Here is a 21,528-nt window from a genome sequence, read left to right on the forward strand (position 1 = left end):
AAATCAAAACAAAAAGAAATTACTTTAGTGCAAATCAACAAAATTTGAAGAAAAACATCAAAACACTCAAAAATCATGAACAAACACTAAGAGATCGAGAGATAGAGAGAGACGTTATTGCTGGGAAATGCTATAGATTTTAAATCAAACAGACAGTGACTCCTCACCCCCTCGCCTCCTACCAAAACCCTAGACGCCGCTAATAACCACCCACGGTTCCGCGCGCCCACAAATGCAAAAAATATAGAAATAAATCTGAAAATATAAAAATAAACGAAATTACCATCAAAATATAGATCCCGACGAGAGGAATCCAACGGTGGGGACCCGTCAAATTTCGACGGGTGGAACACAAAATAAAGCTCCGGCAAGACCACCATCCTCGAATGAAAAAAAATTGCAGAAACAGATCAGCGCTCAAAACTGAATGAAATCACCACCAAAAGAAAGAGCTCGACGAGAGGAATCCAACGGTAGTTAAACCATCGAATTCCGACCACCGGAAAGAAAGTTATGGCTCCGGGAAGCAATTTCGCCGGTGGGTTTGTGGAGGCGGGATTTTGTATTTGGGAGAAGAAGAGAGAGACCGTGAGTGGCTAGGGTTTAAAACTGATTTTAGAAGGGTATTATAGGAACTTCAGGGTAGCCCAGGGGGGTATGTCAACATATTTTCGAAATGAGGGGGGTTTCCCCTAAATGTAATCCACTTGGTAGTTAGTTCTATATAATTTGGAAATGAGGGGGTCTACAAAATAATCCCATTATTTTTATAATCCTAAAACTATCCTTCGATGTTTATTTCACATCTCGAGATTATCCGATCATCAGCCACAAGTTACCACCGTTTAACGCCACAACTCGTCTCATTAATTTCATTTTCCAAAACATATCGCAACTGCCTAACAACATCTCCGCAGCATCGCCACCATCTCAAAATCTCCTATCGGGAAACCCTAGCTGCCCAATTTTCAGGTAATTGTTGTTGTCGATTTACTTTTTGCGTTCAACTATTTTCACCAATTATTAGTTTTAATCTAACTTTGCACAATATGTGTGTGATGATGCTAGAGATAGATTACCTTAGAGAGTTGAAGTAAATGAGCTGGAAGAGCATAGTGGATCACTGGCTCACGAGCTTGATGACCTTGATATACCTGCGATCATACAACACGTGAACTAGGCCGGGGGTTGATCCGGCGGAAACCCCTCCGACGCTCAAGTCAGACGTGCTGATAGTATAAATGGTCCAGAGAATACATGTTATAGTATTGCTCAGTTAATAGGATGTACCTTATAGAATGAGTTCAAACCTTTATTTATAGCTTAGTTGAGATTGTCGGGCCCAAACCTTACTTGAAGGTGATTGGACCTCGGTGATAATGGTCTTTGATATTGGGCTCGTGGCCCAGTAGGTAAATAATTTGTAGGCCCATTGGGTTGGCCCAATTATGCATATCATTAAGCCCCCCACTCTCGATTCGATGTGGGGGCCATGTTGAAATGGGTGTCTGATCGTGTCGAGAGTAAAAATTGTAGAAGTCGATCGTTGGCGTATGGCCTAATGGTGTGCGAAAACGCATTGGAGCGTGTGTCGGAGGGGCGTGAAGGCGCATTGGCGCGTAGCGCAACCAAGTTGTCGCGATGTAAGTCACTTGAGTCGTCGGTGTTGTCCCTCGACGATGTAGTAGCTCGGATCAAGTTATCTCCACGTGGGAGTTGTCTCGTCGCGGGGTAATAGAGTTGATCGAGTTATCTCCTCGTGGGAGTTGTCTCGCGATAATGTAGTAGCACAGAGCGAGTATTCTCCTCGTGGGAGTTGTTATTTATCGACATTGTCAATGTTGTGACGCGTTGCTTGTATGTATTTACATATAGCCTTGTGCATGATGTACTTGAGGAGGGGATCAGGCTCTCAAGATTTTTTATGGGGATCGTGCCCCTTGTTAGACCTCGTGGGTCGTAAGTGTGTTTGGACCGTGACCACGTTTTAATGAATGACCCATCGAAAACAAGTAGATAAATTTGAGTAATCAAGCTGGCCAGGCTATATAGATTCCCATAATATCTCTAAGTGTTTCTAGGGTTGTAATCGTGTTAACTTGAGCTTGCGATTATGTAGTGAATTTTGGGCGAGTTGTCTCCTCATGGGAGTTGTCTCGCAGCAAAATTGTAGGAGCATTGGATGACGCGCGACTGAGGAGTGTGCGGATTGAGGTCGCTCTGAGCGATTTGTCTCCTCGTGGGAGTTGTCTCGCAGCGAGTCTTATTATCGAGCGAGGTGGCTGCACGTGGGAGTTGCTTTGCAACGGATTTGGAGTGCCGAGCAAGTTGGCTCCTCGTGGGAGTTGTCTCGCGAAGGGTTCGTAGTACCGAGCGAGTTGGCTCCTCGTGGGAGTTATCTCGCCGTGGGTTTGTATTACCGAGGGAGTTGGGTACTCGTGGGAGTTGCCTCGCAACGGGTTCGTGGGACCGAGCGAGTTGGATCCTCGTGGGAGTTGTCTCGCTGCGGGTTGGTAGGATCGAGCGAGTTTGCTCCTCGTGGGAGTTGTCTCGCTGCGGATTCGTAGGACCGAGCGAGTTGGCTCCTCGTGGGAGTTGTCTCGCTGAGGGTTCGTAGTACCGAGCGAGTTGGCTCCTCGTGGGAGTTGTCTCGCAATGGGTTTGTAGGACCGAGCGAGTTTGCTCCTCATGGGAGTTGTCTCGCAAGGGTTGTAGGACGGAGCGAGTTCTCTCCTTGTGGGAGTTATCTCGCTGTGGTTTCGTAGACCCGAGGGAGTTGGCTCCTCGTGGAAGTTGCCTCACAACGGGTTATAGGACCGAGCGAGTTATCTCATCGTGGGAGTTGTCTCGCTGCGGGTTGTAGGACCGAACGAGTGGTTTCCTCGTGGGAGTCTTGCAAGCCCCCCACTCTCGATTCGATGTGGGAGTCGCGTCGAAAAGAATACCAGATCGTGTCGAGAGTAGATCGGTGTTGTGGTGTACCATTAATTTTTGGCGTGGCGTGGAGAAATAATAATTATTATTTTGTCTGTGGAGTACGAACACTATTGGGTGGGGTGCGTTGGAATCCTTGCGCCATTTGGTAGAACCTGTTGAAATTCCCGAGCGATTTGGTGGTACGCAGTGCAAGTTGCGGGCGATTAGGTGAGTCGAGGAAGGTGCGCGCACGAGTTAATGTGATATGTGGAGGCACACGCGCGCTTTGATGATGTATAGAGAGGCGCGCGCAATTTGATGATGATGTATAGGGATGCGCGCGGATGTGATGGGAGCTGACGCAAACGAGTGAATGGATGTGATGGGTGGTGCAGCTTGGCACGTGCTCCTGCTGCCTGCTGCTTTTAATTTTTTTTTTCTTTTTTTTTTTTTTTTTGGCTGACGTGCGCGCGCCCCTGTAGTCGCGCGATTGGCGCGTGTCTGCCACCGCGCGTGCTTTGCACGCGTTTTTTATTTTATTTTTTATTTTTTTTTCTGCTGCTGACGCGCGCCTGGCACGCACTGTGCACGCGCGCGCCTGGCGCGCACTATGCACGCGCGTTCGTTCTTTTCCTTTCATTTTTTCTTCTTCTTCTTTCTTCTTTCTCTTTCTTTTCATCTTTTTTTTTTTTTTTTTTTACGTGGTTGATGTTCACCCCTTTGGGGATGTTCTATTTTTTGAATAGGGAGATTATACTCATCTCTTGAGATGGGATGTGCACCCACTTGGGGTTGAAAGGTAAGGGTGATGCCAACCTTGGGATGGGATAGCCCTCTACTTTTATAATGTGGCGCTCGAGACCTATGGTCTGAGGTGGATGCACACGGTTGTGCCATTGCTTCAATGGCAACACGAGGTGAAACTTTCGCGGTCGTACGCTGAAGGTCCTTATCGGTTATCTGAACCGTTAGAGGAGCAAATAGAAGTTCATCTTGTTGAAGGTTCATCGATCATACGCTGAAGGTCTTCTTCGGTTATTTGAACCGTTCGAGGGGGTGGAGGTAGGCTCCCATGGAATCGATAACCCATGGCGGACGAAATGTTTTGGGCGCATTGTAAACCCCCAGGGAGTCGATCACCCTTGGCGAACGAAATATTTTGGGGGTACTATAAACCCCCTAGGGTGTCGATAACCTTTGGCAAGCGAAATGTTTTGGGGGCACTGTAAACCCCCAGGGAGTCGATAACCCTTGGCGAGCGAAATGTTTTTGGGGCACTGTAAACCCCCAGGGAGTCGATAACCCTTGGCGAGCGAAATGTTTTGGGGGCACTGTAAACCCCCAGGGAGTCGATAACCCTTGGCGAGCGAAATATTTTGGGGGCACTGTAAACCCCCAGGGAGTCGATAACCCTTGGCGAACAAAATATTTTGGGGGCAGAGGTAAGCCCCCATGGAGCCGATAACCCTTGCTAGCGTTGAATGGCCTCCTCGGTTCTCTGAACCGATCGAGGGGCGGGAAGAAGGGGATCCTGTTGAGGATCTAGTGGAACATCACGAGGAGGGTCTCGTGGTGGATCTCGAGCATGGGAGGAGGAAGTGGCAAGCCAGAGCCTCCACGAGGTGGGAGGTTGTTAGCAGTGTCATACTCCCCTGAGCAGATGTCTCAAGGCCATCATTTGCGCTACGTGATTGTGTTTGCCTTCCCACAGACGGCGCCAAAATGATGATGCTAGAGATAGATCACCTTAGAGAGTTGAAGTAAATGAGCTGGAAGAGCAGAGTGGATCACTGGCTCACGAGCTTGATGACCTTGAGATACCTGCGATCATAGATCACGTGAACTAGGCCGGGGGTTGATCCGGCGGAAACCCCTCTGACGCTTAAGTCAGACGTGCTGATAGTATAGATGGTCCAGAGAATACATGTTATAGTATTGCTCAGTTAATAGGACGTACCTTAAAGAATGAGTTCAAACATTTATTTATAGCTTAGTTGAGATTGTCAGGCCCAAACCTTACTTGAAGGTGATTGGACCTCGGTGATAATGGTCTTTGATATTGGGCTCGTAGCCCAGTAAGTAAATAATTTGTAGGCCCATTAGGTTGGCTCAATTATGCATATCAATGTGTTATTGGCTTAATTACTTGTTATTTTTTTTAATTAGCAGATGTAAGCGGATAATGATTAGTTGAACTCTGCACTTTCATGGCTAAAATGTTGACTAACAATAATGTTTATTGTTAAATTATCCCACCATTTCAACCGAGATAATGAGGTGTGATTGTATCTTTGTAGTTTTCATTTCACCATCATTTTTTACATCACTAATCCTGGTCAAATTGTAAACATGGTTGGAGTCGGAGAAACTCAAATAAGAAATGGGCAACCTAATTTTGTGTAGAAATTGTAAATGTTAGAATTTATTTCGTGCAGATATAAATTATTTGTGTCAGATTCAGTTTTTCGTTACTGTTGCGTGAAGTGTTGCAACAGTTCGTGAAGCAGTTCGTAAAAACAGAAATAAACGAGACACAAATTTTAATGTGGTTCGGATACAACTGTACCCTACATCCACGGGGACCTGCAAATAAAATTTACTAATTTTTAGTTTTACGAATACAATAATAGGACTTAATCAAAATACAAAGACTCCCTCTTTGTTGACGTCGTTCTTGTATACTACGCTGAATTATAAATCTTCAATTTGCAGCACGTCCCTTGCTCCGCACGGTTGAACTCCCTTCAACGCTGAATCCCTCAGTCGGCGGATCGATCTCCTCCCGAGATCTGTTTAAGCCCCTCTCCCGAAGAACCGATCTCCTTTTTGTATAGAAGAAGCAAACTTGTGATACTCCTTGAATCTTGGTGTCTTCACCACAAAGCCTTGAAGCCGGTATATTTTCTATGGAAATCACGTATCACGATGGAGCAATAAAAACGAGAGGAAAAATATTTTCTCTTGAACTTCTCTCGATGAAAAAGCTGTAGGAGCAACAAAGAAAGGAAAAATATTTTTTTTCTCCAACAAACGCAACAGCAACGAGAAAAAAAAAAAATCTTTTTCTCTCCAGCAAGACGCCAATAAAAACGAGAGTAAAGAAAATATTCTGTGTAATTTTTTTCTCTCCAAGAAGGCGTGAGATCTGTGGCGCCGTGTTGCTGTATTTATACTTCTACATGTTATAAGAATCCTACAAGGAAATAGAGTCCATTAGGGTTAGGAAACTCTTAATTACGTAGGAAATAATATTTTCAATACAAGGAAACTCTTTAGAAGAATAATTCCTATTATAAATCAATTAATGACAAATTAAAAGAATTAAAAGCTACAAGCACTCTTCCCTTCTTTAGCTCACGGTATATGAAAACTTGTGGCACAAGTTTTATTAATTCTCGTACAATTAGAATCCATGGGATTCTAACAATCTCCCCCTTTGTCGTTTATTGATTATAATTATTTTCTCCCGATGAGTAAATCACCTGAAAATAAAACAATCAGATGATTAGACCGAAGCAAATAAAACAAAAGATCATCATCAACTCTTCTCAACAACAAGAGTGGCATCAACTGCTGCAATAGTAAGTGCCACAGTTTCAGCAACTGTTCCCACAGTAGTGGCTTCGGCAGGTGGTTCACAACGGAGTCAGCTCCCCCTGCATGTGTATCTCCCTCTGTGAATGATCCTTAGGCAGCTCCTCTTGTAAATGCATTCATTCTTCCCCTTTGCTTACTCGGCTTGATAGACTTGGAAGGCGGTGGATGACAACGTGGTAAATTATCCACGTGATAAAAAACTCAGCAAATAACGTCTGCATTAGCACCCCCTTTTATATTCTTGTGAAGACCTAAACCAATTAATGACAATAAACATCTCCATAGGTTTCCACTTGGTGTTGTGGACTTAGAATCCCACCGAGATTCTAACACTCTCCCCCTTTGACATTGATTGGTCAGAACATTTACTCCCCCTAAATATATGATATATGCATGAACAAGGGTCAGCAAATGCAAAATAACATCTGCAAATATAAACTGTTGTACCAGTTTGTCTCAACAGTTCAGCATATAGTGTACAGTTGTTCAATTAAGCAAAGAACAACAAAAAATATGCAGTAGGAGAATCAACTTCCCTTTACAGTGAATTCCTCCTTATTTGTCCTGTATTTCTGCACTATTCCAACAACTGTATGATGCATTGTCTCAACAGTTGTCTGAACTCCCCCTGCATTCATGCACTGTTCCAGCAACTGTCAGATGCACTGTCGCAACAGTTGTCGGAACTCCCCCTGTGTTCATGCCATCGTTACTGTTATTTTCTCCTCCTTTCTGGGCAATCACCATGCAGCGATAACTCAACATGGACTAATGATCTTGATGATTCAAGCAAGCTGGTCAAACACTTAACAAAAAATCAAACGAAGAGAGAATTTTGAAAGTAAGAAGAATCACCATACATGACGTGCACACAAAATCACAAACTCACAAACTCAATACCACACGATAATTGCAATGCGAAAATCAAAGGATAGTGATATCAAATCCAACATTAAATAGCAAAGACTACAGACTTTGCCAAACTTCCTAAGAAACGTGGAGATGAGAGGAGTAAACTCAATAGATCCGGCTGCAACAAAAAATTAAATTTAACCGGCACATAAACAAAAATCCCGTCTCTCTTTCTCTCTCTCTTTTTTTTTTTTTTTTTTAAATAATGCCTAATGCAAGACAAGAAGTAAACATGAGAAATAAACATGAGTGAAGAGACATATGTGAATAGGATACTGCATGGTTAAACAAAACATATGAGATTTATCTTCACATTCACGATAAATGCAATCTCCAAAAATCTGACTGCCAATGCAACCAATAAACTTAATAATCCCAAGTCAAACACAAAGATGCTCTTATTAGGTAGCGTACACACACGTCTAATGGTAGCTTTTTCCCATGAAAAAACAGAGCAATTAAAAGGAACGGGATTATGGTGGTCGTGCAATGTGTAGTCCCCTGGGCTTTCTAATTGAGCTTTGTAGTAAGTGTTCGGTCAAGTGGTTTACTGGCTCGACTCAACTAGGCTTCGAACTATTCACTGACCATATATATAATTTATATTGGCCGTGCAATGTGTAGTCCCCTGGGCTTTCTAATTGAGCCTTGTAGCGAGCTTTCGGCCACGTGATTTACTGGCTCGACTCAAAAAGGCTTCGAACTATTCACTGACCAAATGGTTGTAGATATATATATTAGTAACAGTAGTTCAAGAGTAGCTTTCACTCATTAAAAGAGGCAGCTTTTCCCAATAAAAACATCCAACCATGACAAGACTATTCAGAGAAATAAATAAGTTGGAGCCTTTTAAGTACTCATTTTGGGAATTGGTGAAGTTCTACCCCCACAAAATTTAGAAGTACACGAAGTATCAAACTCACATTAGTCTCAATCATATGCAGTATGCTTAATGCAGGTCCTATATGAGATGCAAAAACATATGAAGTGTCCTACCACTAAAAGTTGCAAGTCTGGACACACAGACTGTTGCAACAGTTCATGCAACTGCATCAGATTAAACAACATAAATTCCCAGCGATTTTCGCAAGGAATCAAATCTCTGTGCATCAAGGGTTTTTGCAAAAGCATCAGTTAATTCATTCTCTGTTGCAGCATAATCAATTGAGACAACCCCCTTTTCGACCAAGCCCCTTATGAAAAGATGACAAATATCAGTAAGCTTAGTTCTCGAATGCTGAATTGGATGCATAAACTTAATTTTCGCATACAAATTATCACAATTCAGATTACCAAGTTTTTTATTCCCCAAACTAGCTTTGTCACCAGAACTGTTGGAACAGTTAGTACTATCATCACATGAGTTTAAAGAAGTAATGGCAGATAAACAATTAAGATCAGACTTCTTTACCCAGATTTTTTGTTGAGTTTTATTCACTAAATCAACCTTTATCTTGGATTTTTGAGACGACACAAAAGTGTGATCAATTTTAGCGGAAAGTGGTGAGCGGGCCATTATTCTTTTAACCATTTTCAAGTACTTAAAACATCTGGGTCGTATATAACCAGGAACATGACAAAAATGACAGGTAGGAACAAACACTTTTCTTTGAAATGGCTGTGTTGGTGCAACTGTCGCAACAGTCTGTGAAACAGTGGGTTGCTTAACAAAATTGATTTTTCTTTTAGGATTTTCTTTCTGTTTCGATGCACCAGTAGATAGTTGGTTACCCCCTATACCTATACGACAGTAGTTCGGCTGATTTTTGTTCAAAATTTCATTCAAAGTTACTCTACCAGTATTAAACTTAGAAATAACATCTTGGGTTTGAGCAAATTTAGCCTGCAAGCTATCTATTTCTCTACTAGAAGAAATAACATTTTGTTCAAGAGTAGAAATTCTTACCTTCAACACTTTATTTTCCTCTATGAGAACATGCTTATCATTTTCAAGGCGCTTATTTACCTCAGATACTTCAAGCCACTTCCGGTACATTTTTTCATATACATCTTTCGCCTCTTCGAGGGTTGGCTCTTCATCATCACTACTGCTCTCAGATTCACCTGCAAAATTAAATGATGAAGTCAGACTATTGTCCTTATTTAAAGATAATTCATCATACCTGAAATCTGTCGGACAGACTGTTGCAACAGTTCCCTCGGTTCTGCTCATCGAAGTAGTACCACTGAATGCCATAAAGTTAGTGGTTTGATCTCCTTTGTTGTTCTCATCCTCATCACTGTCCTCTTTATCACTCCAAACAGTGGTGAGTGACATCTTGTTTTTCTTCAAAGTGTTCGCACACTCGGCCTGAATATGTCCAAAACCCCCACACTCTCGACATTGCTTTCTCCTAGACTTTGCATCACCAAAATAACCATTATTAGAAAACTTTTTAAATTTGTTAGGGTTAACAGACTTACCTGATTGAGAGGAATTTTCTCTATTTTCAATTTTTTGACGCAGGCTTTCGAGGTTATTTGACATAATTGCTAAGGATTCTTCAATATCAATGTCACACTCATGAAATGTTTGGCCTTGTGAGATGCCATGGGAAGCTTCAGCTTGGAATGCCACATTCTTCACCTTTTTCTTTTCTCGAATATTTGCTCTAAAATTCATTTCTTGGGTTTGCAGTTTACCCATGAGTTCATCTAGCTTTAGCGTATTGATATCTCTCACTTCTTCGATTGCTGCAACTCTGTAAGCGAATCTTTCTGGTAATGAACGTAGTGCCTTTCTTACCAACTTTGTTTCCGAGTATTGTTCACCTAGTGCATACGATTCATTTGAAATATCACACAGCTTAGCGTGGAAATCAGCAATCGTCTCGTCCTCCTCCATATGAAGACTCTCAAATCTCGTGGCTAGCATCTGCAGCTTAGATGTTTTAACAGTTGATGTGCCTTCATACGTCACTTGTAGGATCTCCCATGCCTTTTTTGCTGATTCACACGATGCTATCAGTTTGAACTGATTGTCACCAACGCCACTGAAAATTGAGTTTATCGCCCTTGAGTTGTAATTGGCAAGTAATATCTCTTCATTAGTCCATGCTTCTTCTGGTTTTACCGTTTGCATACCATCCGTTCCTTTAGCCATGGGCGGGGTCCAACCAGTCACGATAGCACGCCAAGCTCGTTCATCAACGGACTTGGTGAACATCTTCATCTTCGATTTCCAGTAAGAGTAATTTGATCCATCCAAGAGAGGTGGTCGTACTGTAGACGCTCCTTCACGATGAAGCATATCTGCACAAAACAAATTAAAAAAAATTAAATCCCAAAATCTCATTAAGTGTATCTAGTGATAGGCTCTGATGCCAATTGTTAGAATTTATTTCGTGCAGATATAAATTATCTGTGTCAGATTCAGTTTTTCGTTACTGTTGCGTGAAGTGTTGCAACAGTTCGTGAAGCAGTTCGTAAAAACAGAAATAAACGAGACACAAATTTTAATGTGGTTCGGATACAACTGTACCCTACATCCACGGGGACCTGCAAATAAAATTTACTAATTTTTAGTTTTACGAATACAATAATAGGACTTAATCAAAATACAAAGACTCCCTCTTTGTTGACGTCGTTCTTGTATACTACGCTGAATTATAAATCTTCAATTTGCAGCACGTCCCTTGCTCCGCACGGTTGAACTCCCTTCAACGCTGAATCCCTCAGTCGGCGGATCGATCTCCTCCCGAGATCTGTTTAAGCCCCTCTCCCGAAGAACCGATCTCCTTTTTGTATAGAAGAAGCAAACTTGTGATACTCCTTGAATCTTGGTGTCTTCACCACAAAGCCTTGAAGCCGGTATATTTTCTATGGAAATCACGTATCACAATGGAGCAATAAAAACGAGAGGAAAAATATTTTCTCTTGAACTTCTCTCGATGAAAAAGCTGTAGGAGCAACAAAGAAAGGAAAAATATTTTTTTTGTCCAACAAACGCAACAGCAACGAGAAAAAAAAAAAAAGAAATCTTTTTCTCTCCAGCAAGACGCTAATAAAAACGAGAGTAAAGAAAATATTCTGTGTAATTTTTTTCTCTCCAAGAAGGCGTGAGATCTGTGGCGCCGTGTTGCTGTATTTATACTTCTACATGTTATAAGAATCCTACAAGGAAATAGAGTCCATTAGGGTTAGGAAACTCTTAATTACGTAGGAAATAATATTTTCAATACAAGGAAACTCTTTAGAAGAATAATTCCTATTATAAATCAATTAATGACAAATTAAAAGAATTAAAAGCTACAAGGACTCTTCCCTTCTTTAGCTCACGGTATATGAAAACTTGTGGCACAAGTTTTATTAATTCTCGTACAATTAGAATCCATGGGATTCTAACAGTAAAGATGACGGCGGTGTGGTGATGATGGGGATGTAGATTTATGGTTTTTTGGTAGATCGGATGCATGGAGGATGGCGCGGGTAGAGAAATTCGCGCAGGCTGGACCCTTAATCGACTACGTATTTTGGTAGTCGATTAAGTTAATCGACTGTGCTTTATGTAGTCGATTAAAGTGTTATTCGACGGTTTTGGTAGTCAATTAAGGTAACTCGATTTCATATTTTTTATTCATTTTTAATGTTTGGTAGTTGATTTTTTTTCATTTTTCTGATTTGAGCTGCTATGCTCTACAACTTTGATTATTGTCGTGCATTATGTATGTTGATAGATCTGTTCTTAGTTGGTAATAAAGTAGATTTAGTTTATTATTATTGTTATGTTACGATTATTGTTATATTTATTTGAGATATTTGTAGTAGTCTTTTATTATGTATGTAGTTGTGCCAACAATATGAAATTGCTCCTTTCGTTTTTTTTATATGTAGTTTTCATATACGGACAACAATACTAATTACACTCAGATGTGCTGATTCGGCAATGGGGAGGTGGTCGATGTTGGAGTGAGACGTGGCGAGGTGAACAACATTTATGGTTGGGGATGGTGATCGGGTGGTGACGATGGGTGGCATATCTAGGATTTTGGTTATATTAAACAGACTATGGCACGGACAGAAAAATTCGCGCAGGCTTAAGCGACTACGTCCAATAGTAGATTAAGGCTTAATCGATTATGTGCAATAGTCGATTAAGGTTTAATCGGCTCCAATTTTATTTATTTTTTTGGATTTTGTGTTTAGATTCCAATTGTATAAATTAATTGTAATGTTTGTATATTTTTTGTTTTTGTAAAATATGGTTGATTTTGCACTTTTTTGTAGTTGTGATTTGTTATTTTTAGTAGCTAGATTCGTAATCGACTATGCTTATATCTCATAGTCGATTATTATACCTGACAGAGAAAAAAAGTTAAAATAACGAAAAAAAAATTAAAAAAAAAATGGGGGCGCATGGTGCTAATGAGGTGGCAAAAAAGGGATATAATTGAAAAAAATAGGTGACTGAAATTATGAATGAATTTTTCTCAAATGGTGCAAAATAGTTTGGGCCTCTCCCTATTAAAAAAAATATTGAGGAGGTTATATCAAAGAGCCCCTAATTTAAAATCCGAACCCAATCTATCATTAGTTATTCTTAAAAATTAATATTATTAATAATAATTTATATTTTTATTCTATGTATATTTTAATTTTCAAAAATCTAAATAAAAATCAAATATATTTCTTAATAATATGTCAATTATTTATTTATTGATCGTAGAATAGTTTTATAATTACCAAGGAACAAAATTATATTTTCTTGTCACTATTATAATTACAAATTTAAAACTATTAATAAAACTAAAGATGAAACGCGAAAAAAAATATACAACACTACCAATCAATAATTACTTTAAGAAATAATTACTTTTATTTTAATTAAGTAATTTTCACTTGTTAATATTATAAGTTCTATGATCACTCTCTTAACATGAATTAGTAGTAAAAGAAAGACAAAAAGTAACATACGGCAACGAATTTTTCTGGTCACTTAAAAAATAACAATATATTATTTTTGAAATAGTTATAGTTTTTCTAATTAAAGCGCATTTTTGACTATTTCAAAATTCATAAAATAACATGAAATATCCGGCGTTCAAGAAACTCAATTCGAATACAAAAGAATTTAAACAAGCCACATCTGCAATTTCACAGAGAATATGAGCAACAAGTTGGGATTTTGTTTCTCTAAAAAAATACAATTGTCAATAATGGTCCCAGAAACTGATCGGATTTACTTACATTTGGAAACGAAAGGAAATGATAAAATTAATACAAAAAATTAACACAACATAACAAACTGTTGTGGCGACTCAAAAAATGACCAAATATAAATTTTAAGGATGTTATCTTATGTTAATTAACATATATACATGTTTAGTTGATTTTACAAATGAAATTATATTCATATATATAATTAATGCCCCACCTGCAAAATCAAAGGTGAGATTGATTTAATAATACTATGGTCAAGAGTGGCTCTATAGAGCATTTCATTCATATTATAGTTACATTTCAGAAAGTAAATCAAATCAACAATTTTCTAGAGAGCTTTTAGAAATCTTTACAACTTGCTAACAAGTGTCTACCTATTTGATGCAGAGGTGGCGGAGTTAGAACTGGGTGGGGCCAAGATTTTCCGAACCGAAACGACGAGGGGTGTCAAAATCACCGTTATGCCGTGATGTGCGATGGATTTTGGCGTTTCGAGGTTGTTTAGGCCTTCAAAACGACGTTTTTGCTATTTTATGAAACTTTTAAATAATTCATAATTAATTCTAGAAAAATCGTATTTGAATTCCGCAAGTTGGGTTGTTTCCAACTTTCGGTATTCTATTAGGTTTAGGAGTTATTTCGTTTTTTGCCTTTTTTGGTAATTTTCTCGTTTTCCTAGTTTGATTAGGTTTTTCGTTTTCTTTAGTATAAATAGTTGCTCTAGGGTTTATTTTTCAGCATCTTTCATTATTAATAAAATTTCTGATTTTTCTCTCAATTATCAGGTGGATTCCAGAGTTATCGTGTTCTATAGGATTAATTCGTAGAAATTAATTCTTTACCGTGCTTCCGTTCTGCGTCAGTTGGCATCAGTAGCGAGGTTTTTCCTGGTTAGATGGCGAAAGGTGCGAAACAAGGAGACGACAACCGCGATGGCAATGACCTCGAGGTTGATAACATTCAGGTGGCAGTCGAGCTCGCTCGAGAAGAATCTCGACAGGCTATAGAGGAATTTCGAGTAGAGATTCGAGGTGAGCTGCAGCAACTTCGGGAGTTGCTACAGGGAATTGCCCTCAATGGCAACAACAGGAGGGGCGAACCTAATATAGCGCGCGCTGGGGAATTAGCCCGAGGTGCGCATGTTAGGAATCAGATTCGTGACCAACCATGTTGTCACCCGGACAGTGACGAAGACTTGGATGAGAACGACAGAGCAATAGTCGACGGAAATCAACCTAGGCAGGGACAAAGGCAGTACGACGATTATCCAACCAGGGCTTAGATTCCACCTTTCCATGGAAACCTCCCCATAGAGGATTTTCTGGATTGGGTGGTCGAAGTGGAGAGTGCTTTTGATGTGCTGAACACCCCACCCGAGAGGATGGTCAAGATGATTGCGTACAAGTTGAAAAGTGGTGCGGCTATATGGTTGGACCAGTTGCAGCGATCACGGGCTCGACAAGGGAAGGGCCCAGTGCAGTCTTGGAGGAGGATGAAGGGGCTTCTTCACGATTGATTCCTACCGGCCGACTATGAACAACACGTATACAATTTATACCATAATTGTTTGCAGGGTAGTAGGTCTATACACGAATACACCACGGAATTCTTGAAACTGGCAGATCGAAATAATTTAAGGAAGTCGGAGAACCAGCAAGTGGCCTGGTATTTGAACGGGTTGAAAGCTAATATTCGTGACCGAATAGGTTTGCAGCCAGTTTATACCATTCAGGATGCACAGAGTATGGCGTTGCGAGCAGAAGAATTTGAGCGACGGAACAACGTGAATAATTATCGTAGACCGCCAAATTATTCACCACTGTCGGTTGATAAGGGTAAGTTCGTATCCCAAAACCCTAATCTTGTTGCCCCGCCAAAACGGGCACCACAGATCCAGACGAGAGCCGGTGCCGGTAGTTCGAGCACGCCCGTTCAGCCTCGAACAAACAATCCCTATGCGAGACCAGTCCCTGGAAACTGTTTTAGGTGTCACAAACCTGGGCACCGTTCCAACGAGTGCCCTGAGAGAAGACCCGTGAACTTAGTAGGTGGGTCGGAGCAGAGAGGCGAGAGTGATCAGGAAGGTTATGATGAAGACGTTTTTCAAGAAAAGATGATACGGCAGAATATCATAGTCAGGAGAATGGAGAGCAAGTTAACTGTGTGGTGCAACGAGTTCTTTGTACGGCGATGCAGCAAAACCAACGAAATAGCATATTTCGTTCTCAGTGCTCAGTTAATAAGAAGGTGTGCGATTTGATAGTTGACAATGGTAGTTACGAAAATTTTGTTGCGAGAAGATTGGTAGATTATTTGAACTTACCGGTGGAAAAACACCTAGTCCCCTACACTATTGGGTGGGTTCAGAGAGGGCCAACGGTTAAAGTGACAGAAGTGTGTCGTGTGCCTATCTCAATTGGAATGAACTATGCCAATGAGGTGACATGCGACGTCATAGACATGGATGCTAGCCATATACTACTCGGTCGGCCTTGGCAATTCGACGTTAATATGACCTATCAGGGGAGAGAAAACTCATGCATATTTGAATGGGGTGGGCACAAGATTGTGATGTTACTCCGATCGGAGTCGACGGTCAAGCCTGCCAGAATAGTGGAAAAAGAACCAGTTTTTGTGGTCTCCCAATCTAAGAGCGAATTCATAAAAGATGTCGAATCAGCAGCCGGAGTATACGTGACGATGATGAGGTCTTTGGGAATTCAAAAGGAAGAAGAGGTTCATAAACAAACCGTCGAAATCCCTAAGAGTGTACAACCACTACTACAAAAAAGGTATATTATGACGCCCTTAAGTGTCACTACAGCCACCTATTGTGACGCTTCGTCTATTGCGACGCCTCCAAAAAGCGTCACATAGGTGGCCGTCATAATATCTTGTTGTGACGCCCCACCGTCCCTATAGATAGACTATTAGGACGTGCTTTTCCGCCCCAACAATGGGTATATTGTGACGCTCGGTACCGTCACAATAACATTTTTCTAACCACCGTAACTACCTCTTTATATGACGGCAATAGGCGTCTTTAAATCGTGTTATTGTGACGTTTATGAGTGTCTCAACAAGTTAATTATATGACACTTGGTGCGTCTCAATATGTATTTATTGTGACGGCTTTATGGTCTCAATATGTGTTATTGTGACGCTCCTCAGCGTCATGTTATTGATAATTAACTACCATAACTACCTTTTTATGTGACGGTATTAGGCGTCTTAATATGTTTGATTATATGACATCGTATATGTCCAGATAAATAGTCTTATGACACCCATTACCGTGCCTATAATGACGATTTGATTCTGTGCAATTTTTATGCACTGATACTATACAATAATGTTTTATATGTAAAACTAACACAATAAAATTATTCTATACACAAGCTCAACCCACAACCGAGAAAAAATAAAACTCCTCTACATGAACATGAAGAAAACGTTATTCAATTATCTACATGAACATGAAGAAAACGTTCTTCAAATTGAATGCATTCATTTCAAAATCTCAAAAATAATAATAATGTTTGAAAGATACCAAGAAATCCAACATCCAAAATATACCTTCTTCCACCATCCAATAAAAAATTCCATAGTTCTCAAATATGTTTGCATAAAATAAAATAAAATAAAAATTCTAATAAGAATGTAAATTGATGAGAATGTACGTAACTTAAAAACTAACTTCAAAAGTGATCCAAAAGTATGACCTGGCCGTCAATCATAAGCTAGTCTTCTAAATTCTTTATGTATCCTGGTAAACCTATGAATATGATGAAACAGTAATTTAGTCAAATGAATCTAATATAAACTACGAATTTGTTAATGAGATGTATCATAGATCATTACCAAATATTGTGGCCAAGCAACCGTCAATCCTATAGCCTCGCCAATAGTTTTGAAATGTGAAATTGGTCGAATTAACTCCTCTTCCGGATCAACTCCAACATTAATGTGAACCTCACACCAATTATTTCCCAAACGCATTTGTCCAACGTGTTTTGATGGATCCAAACTTTGAACATAGCCAATAGCCACAACTTTAGATAACTCAGACATACTTCTCAAAGATACTTTTGCTCCAACCTACAATCAATATTAATCTACATTTACTGAGATCTCAATTCTATACAACGCAATAAAATAAAATGAAAAGTCAAATGACAGCTCAACTTATTATTCACATTTAGATTACCAAAAAAAAACCCGAATAACTCACAAACATGGCTCATAGTCAAGTTACCTGTAAAGACGTCTTGCTAGAAGATGATGTTGAAAGACGACGAGAGATTGAATGACCATGAGATGATGATGACAGGGCTCTAGTGGTTTCTGGTGGAGAATAATGTCCTAAATTTTGTTTATTCATTTTTAGGAGTTCTTGTATTTGTTTATTTTGCTCCATTATAAGCATCTCTTGCTGATCAACTCTTTGTTTTAAGGCTTCAACTTCATTTTGATTACCCATGGATGTATCTGAAAATTTACCACGCCTCGAAATATCGCCATATACTATAGCTGCAGTGGCACCTTTTCCATACATCTTTACTCTTCCCCTTTTATTTGGTCCAACAACTTGAGAGAAAATATCATTCGGACCAATATCTTTTTCACCATGGAAAGTCCACTAACTAATTCTTTCATCTTCCGCTGCATATAAATTATAACGAATTGGTCAGAGTAATTCTTTAACTTAAAATCTATATATCTTATTGAATTAATTAAGGGTAATTAGTTGAGAAAAAAATGAAATAATTTAATATAATCTGAAAATACACTTACCAGATTATCTTCTACATCAGGATTAGATGTCTCCCCATTTTTAGTATAACACTTTGCAAAAAGATCCATCCGTGAGGGTTCGACATTGTCTTCTTCTTCCTTATTGCCACTTATTTCATCAACATCGCTTTCATCTTCCATTCTTTCATCATCCGATTTTTTTGATGCCAATAACTCCTTCTACAAATTGTATTTTACGTGAATAAGTAGATAACAGGTTTGAAGTTAAAGCATATATCTTCAAACAAACTAACCTTCATCTTATCTCTCACTTGAGCAAAACTTCGTTTGCCAGTAATGTGATCCATGGTCTTTTTTATTCTGTTATCTCTGTTTTGATCACATAGTTTCTGAAAATATAATAAAAAAAAATTTAGAAGACAACTAATATAAAAGAAATATATATATATATTTATATACAAGTCAGAATTCAAATTTAAACATTGAAAATTAACTTACTTGTACTGCATCATTGCTCCAATAGATCACTAAATCCTTCCATTGATCGGGGAAGACCCTCTCATCCTCCGTATCAGGCCGTCTGCGTAAGTTTTGTTCCAAAGGTAAATCAGGATCAAAGAATTTTGTCTTTACTCTATTCTTCCAATTCCTCCAACTTTTTGCCAAATTCATTAATGTATGACGTTCAAGGTTGGGAGAATCACAAAACTTTTCCTAACATATCAATAAGATAGTTTAATAAATAACATATTAAAAAAAATAATTAATGTCATACATTGCTTTGTATTACCTTAACTAACTCCAATAATTTGCTTTTGTACGACTTTGACACATTATGCCAATCTTTAATGTTAAGTGGAAGCAATTTACCATTTCTGACTAAAGTACCAATGAATTCGACATATTCACTTTTGTTTGGACCAATAGCCTGACCTAACTCATTGAACTCCACTTCCTTACGGTCTTTCCTTACCCAAACACGTGCCATGTAAGTAGGTCCTCTAGTTCTTTTCCCATGAGCATCTTCTGCAAAAACAAATTATGCCAATAAGATAGTTCGTTTTAACTTGTCTTGTGCAAAAATTACAGTAATCACTAATTATATATCAAGTTATATACAATTTCTAACATGCATAATATAGAATAAATTAGTAGTAATGTAAACACATTAAGCCCTTAAAACGACACAAGTTTAATGCACATTTATCTAAAGTTACAAAATTCAACCTGACAAAATTTCCAAGTTATCAAAGCAAAAAAAAAAAAAAAAAAAAAACACCACACAAGTTTCTTCATTAAAATGCACTGCCCAAGTTAAAACATGAACAATATGAATGTTATTTTTTAGTCTGCATGTTGCTTTTTTTAATTTAACAGTTCAAACCACCAGTCACCCTTATATTAATATGTTCCCCACATACCTGTAATATCATGAACCTTATTTTCCATCGCATGTGAATGTGACTCAGTTTGATGATTATCGTGCCCAATTTTAGTGCGTTTACCACATCTCATGATTTCCGTTACTACAAAACCAATATCGCATTTAAATGATAAAGAAAAGGTAAACAAAGAACCTAGCTCTGAAGAATAAAAAAAACAAAAAAATCAAAAAAAATACTTGAAGTACCTATTTTTTAAGTATATTTCAACATATCTCATTAGAGATATACGACAACTTAAAACCAAAGATTTTCATGGCTAATTAAAAAAAAAAAGTATGAAGCATATATAGAATCATACGTACAGTAGCTACACAAAGTTGTCAAAATGCCCAATATAATGTTCATAAATATTTAAGGTTATTTCATCCTCAGGATAGGTGCAATATATATCTGATACAAGAAACCTAAGAAATCACAGATTCATTATTCACTACAAAAAAGAAGAATCAGACTAACACTCGGATTAAAAAAAAACAAAAAAAAAAACTCTGTTTCTAGTTTTATCGATAACAAGACCCAAAGAAAAACATTAAAACAAAACTTAATCTTGAATCAAATAACTGCAAATAAATCGAATTAAATTGAATAAATTATACTGAAGTTATTGAATTCAATTCATACCACAAAATCAATAAGATTCTTTGACGAAAAACCCATTAAAATTCTTAATAATCAGCAAAAGCCCCAACTTTTTATTTTACACTGAACATATAAAAAAAAACAAAGATGGCAGATTTAAAAAGAAATTAGCAACAACAACTGATTTTACCTCGACGGGCTGTGCAAACCGATGGGTTATCTTCGAGTTCTTTTGTTGATTGAGTGCGTCGATATTTCTCCAGGAATTTGAGTTTGTATGCAAAATTCGTCTTCAATTTTTCAATTCTTTTTCTCCGTGTTCTAGGTATGAAAATTGCCAAAGAATTTGCTTCTTTCTCGCGGGAGTCGTAATCGAAGTTTTCAGAGAATTTGGCACTTTGTATAGTTAGAAGGAAAATAGAGAAAAAAAAAGGAATAAAAAAGATTTGGGGAGAGTTAGTAGGAGACGTGATTTCTTCCCCACTAAATTGAGGATGTAAATTAAAAGTAATTATTTTTATTGATTTAATTTAATGTGATTATAAAATTCTTAATTAATTTCCTTTATTTTGTGTTGGTTAATTAACAGCTATTAAGACGTCTTATTAATACCGTCACAAAATAGATGATATATTATGACAATTGATTTAAAAGCGTCATAACATGTATTTTTTTTAAATAAAAAAACCGAAAAAATTGTGATTAGAAAACGGATCCGGCTATTTTAATATAAGGTGTCATAATAGATAGTTATTGAGACGGGTTTCAAAACGCGTCATATTAAGGCGTCATGGGGGCGTCATTAAAAGCTGGTTTTCTAGTAGTGAACTGTTACTTACGGAGTTTGATGAGTTGGTGTTCAATGACCTACCGGATTCGCTGCCGCCTATGAGAGACGTTCAACACCACATTGATTCAGTGTCTGGTGCTAGCCTACCAAATCTGCCACATTATCGGATGAATCCGCAAGAATGTGAGGTTTTGCGAGATGAGGTGGAGGAGCTGCTGAAAAAGGGGTTTATCACAGAGAGTATGAGCCCGTGTGCGGTGCCTGTGCTACTAGTGAAGAAGAAAGACGGCAACTGGAGGATATGTGTCGACAGTAGAGCAATAAATCGGATGACCATAAAGTATCGTTTTCCCATAATTATGTCTGCACCTGTAA

General features: G+C 38.7%; 1 protein-coding gene across 1 annotated transcript; it reads right to left on the minus strand.

Annotated features, from left to right (window-relative positions):
* Nucleotides 1–17,075: 17,075 nt before the first annotated feature.
* On the minus strand, nt 17,076–19,859 carry LOC148765630 (uncharacterized). The gene is made up of 8 exons (XM_088812172.1): nt 19,761–19,859; nt 19,130–19,365; nt 18,838–19,053; nt 18,633–18,728; nt 18,379–18,558; nt 17,840–18,246; nt 17,446–17,682; nt 17,076–17,359 (listed from the first exon to the last, which is right to left on the minus strand). The coding sequence occupies exons 1-6, from the start codon at nt 19,852–19,854 to the stop codon at nt 18,142–18,144; spliced, it is 927 nt and encodes a 308-aa protein (XP_088668298.1). The 5' UTR covers nt 19,855–19,859; the 3' UTR covers nt 17,076–17,359; nt 17,446–17,682; nt 17,840–18,141.
* Nucleotides 19,860–21,528: the final 1,669 nt, after the last annotated feature.

This window comes from Erythranthe guttata, chromosome 13 (genome assembly GCF_056151865.1).
Source record: "Erythranthe guttata isolate IM_541 chromosome 13, IM_541, whole genome shotgun sequence".
Lineage (NCBI taxonomy): Eukaryota > Viridiplantae > Streptophyta > Magnoliopsida > Lamiales > Phrymaceae > Erythranthe > Erythranthe guttata.

What these genes read in the sequence shown, in the direction of transcription:
- LOC148765630 (XM_088812172.1), bottom strand. Translation starts at nt 19,854, where the DNA reads ATGAGATGTGGTAAACGCACTAAAATTGGGCACGATAATCATCAAACT. An exon ending in TAAGGTTCATGATATTACAG is followed by an intron (nt 19,366 to 19,760) that starts GTATGTGGGGAA and finishes TTGTTTTTGCAG; the next exon opens with AAGATGCTCATGGGAAAAGA. An exon ending in AATTATTGGAGTTAGTTAAG is followed by an intron (nt 19,054 to 19,129) that starts GTAATACAAAGC and finishes TTGATATGTTAG; the next exon opens with GAAAAGTTTTGTGATTCTCC.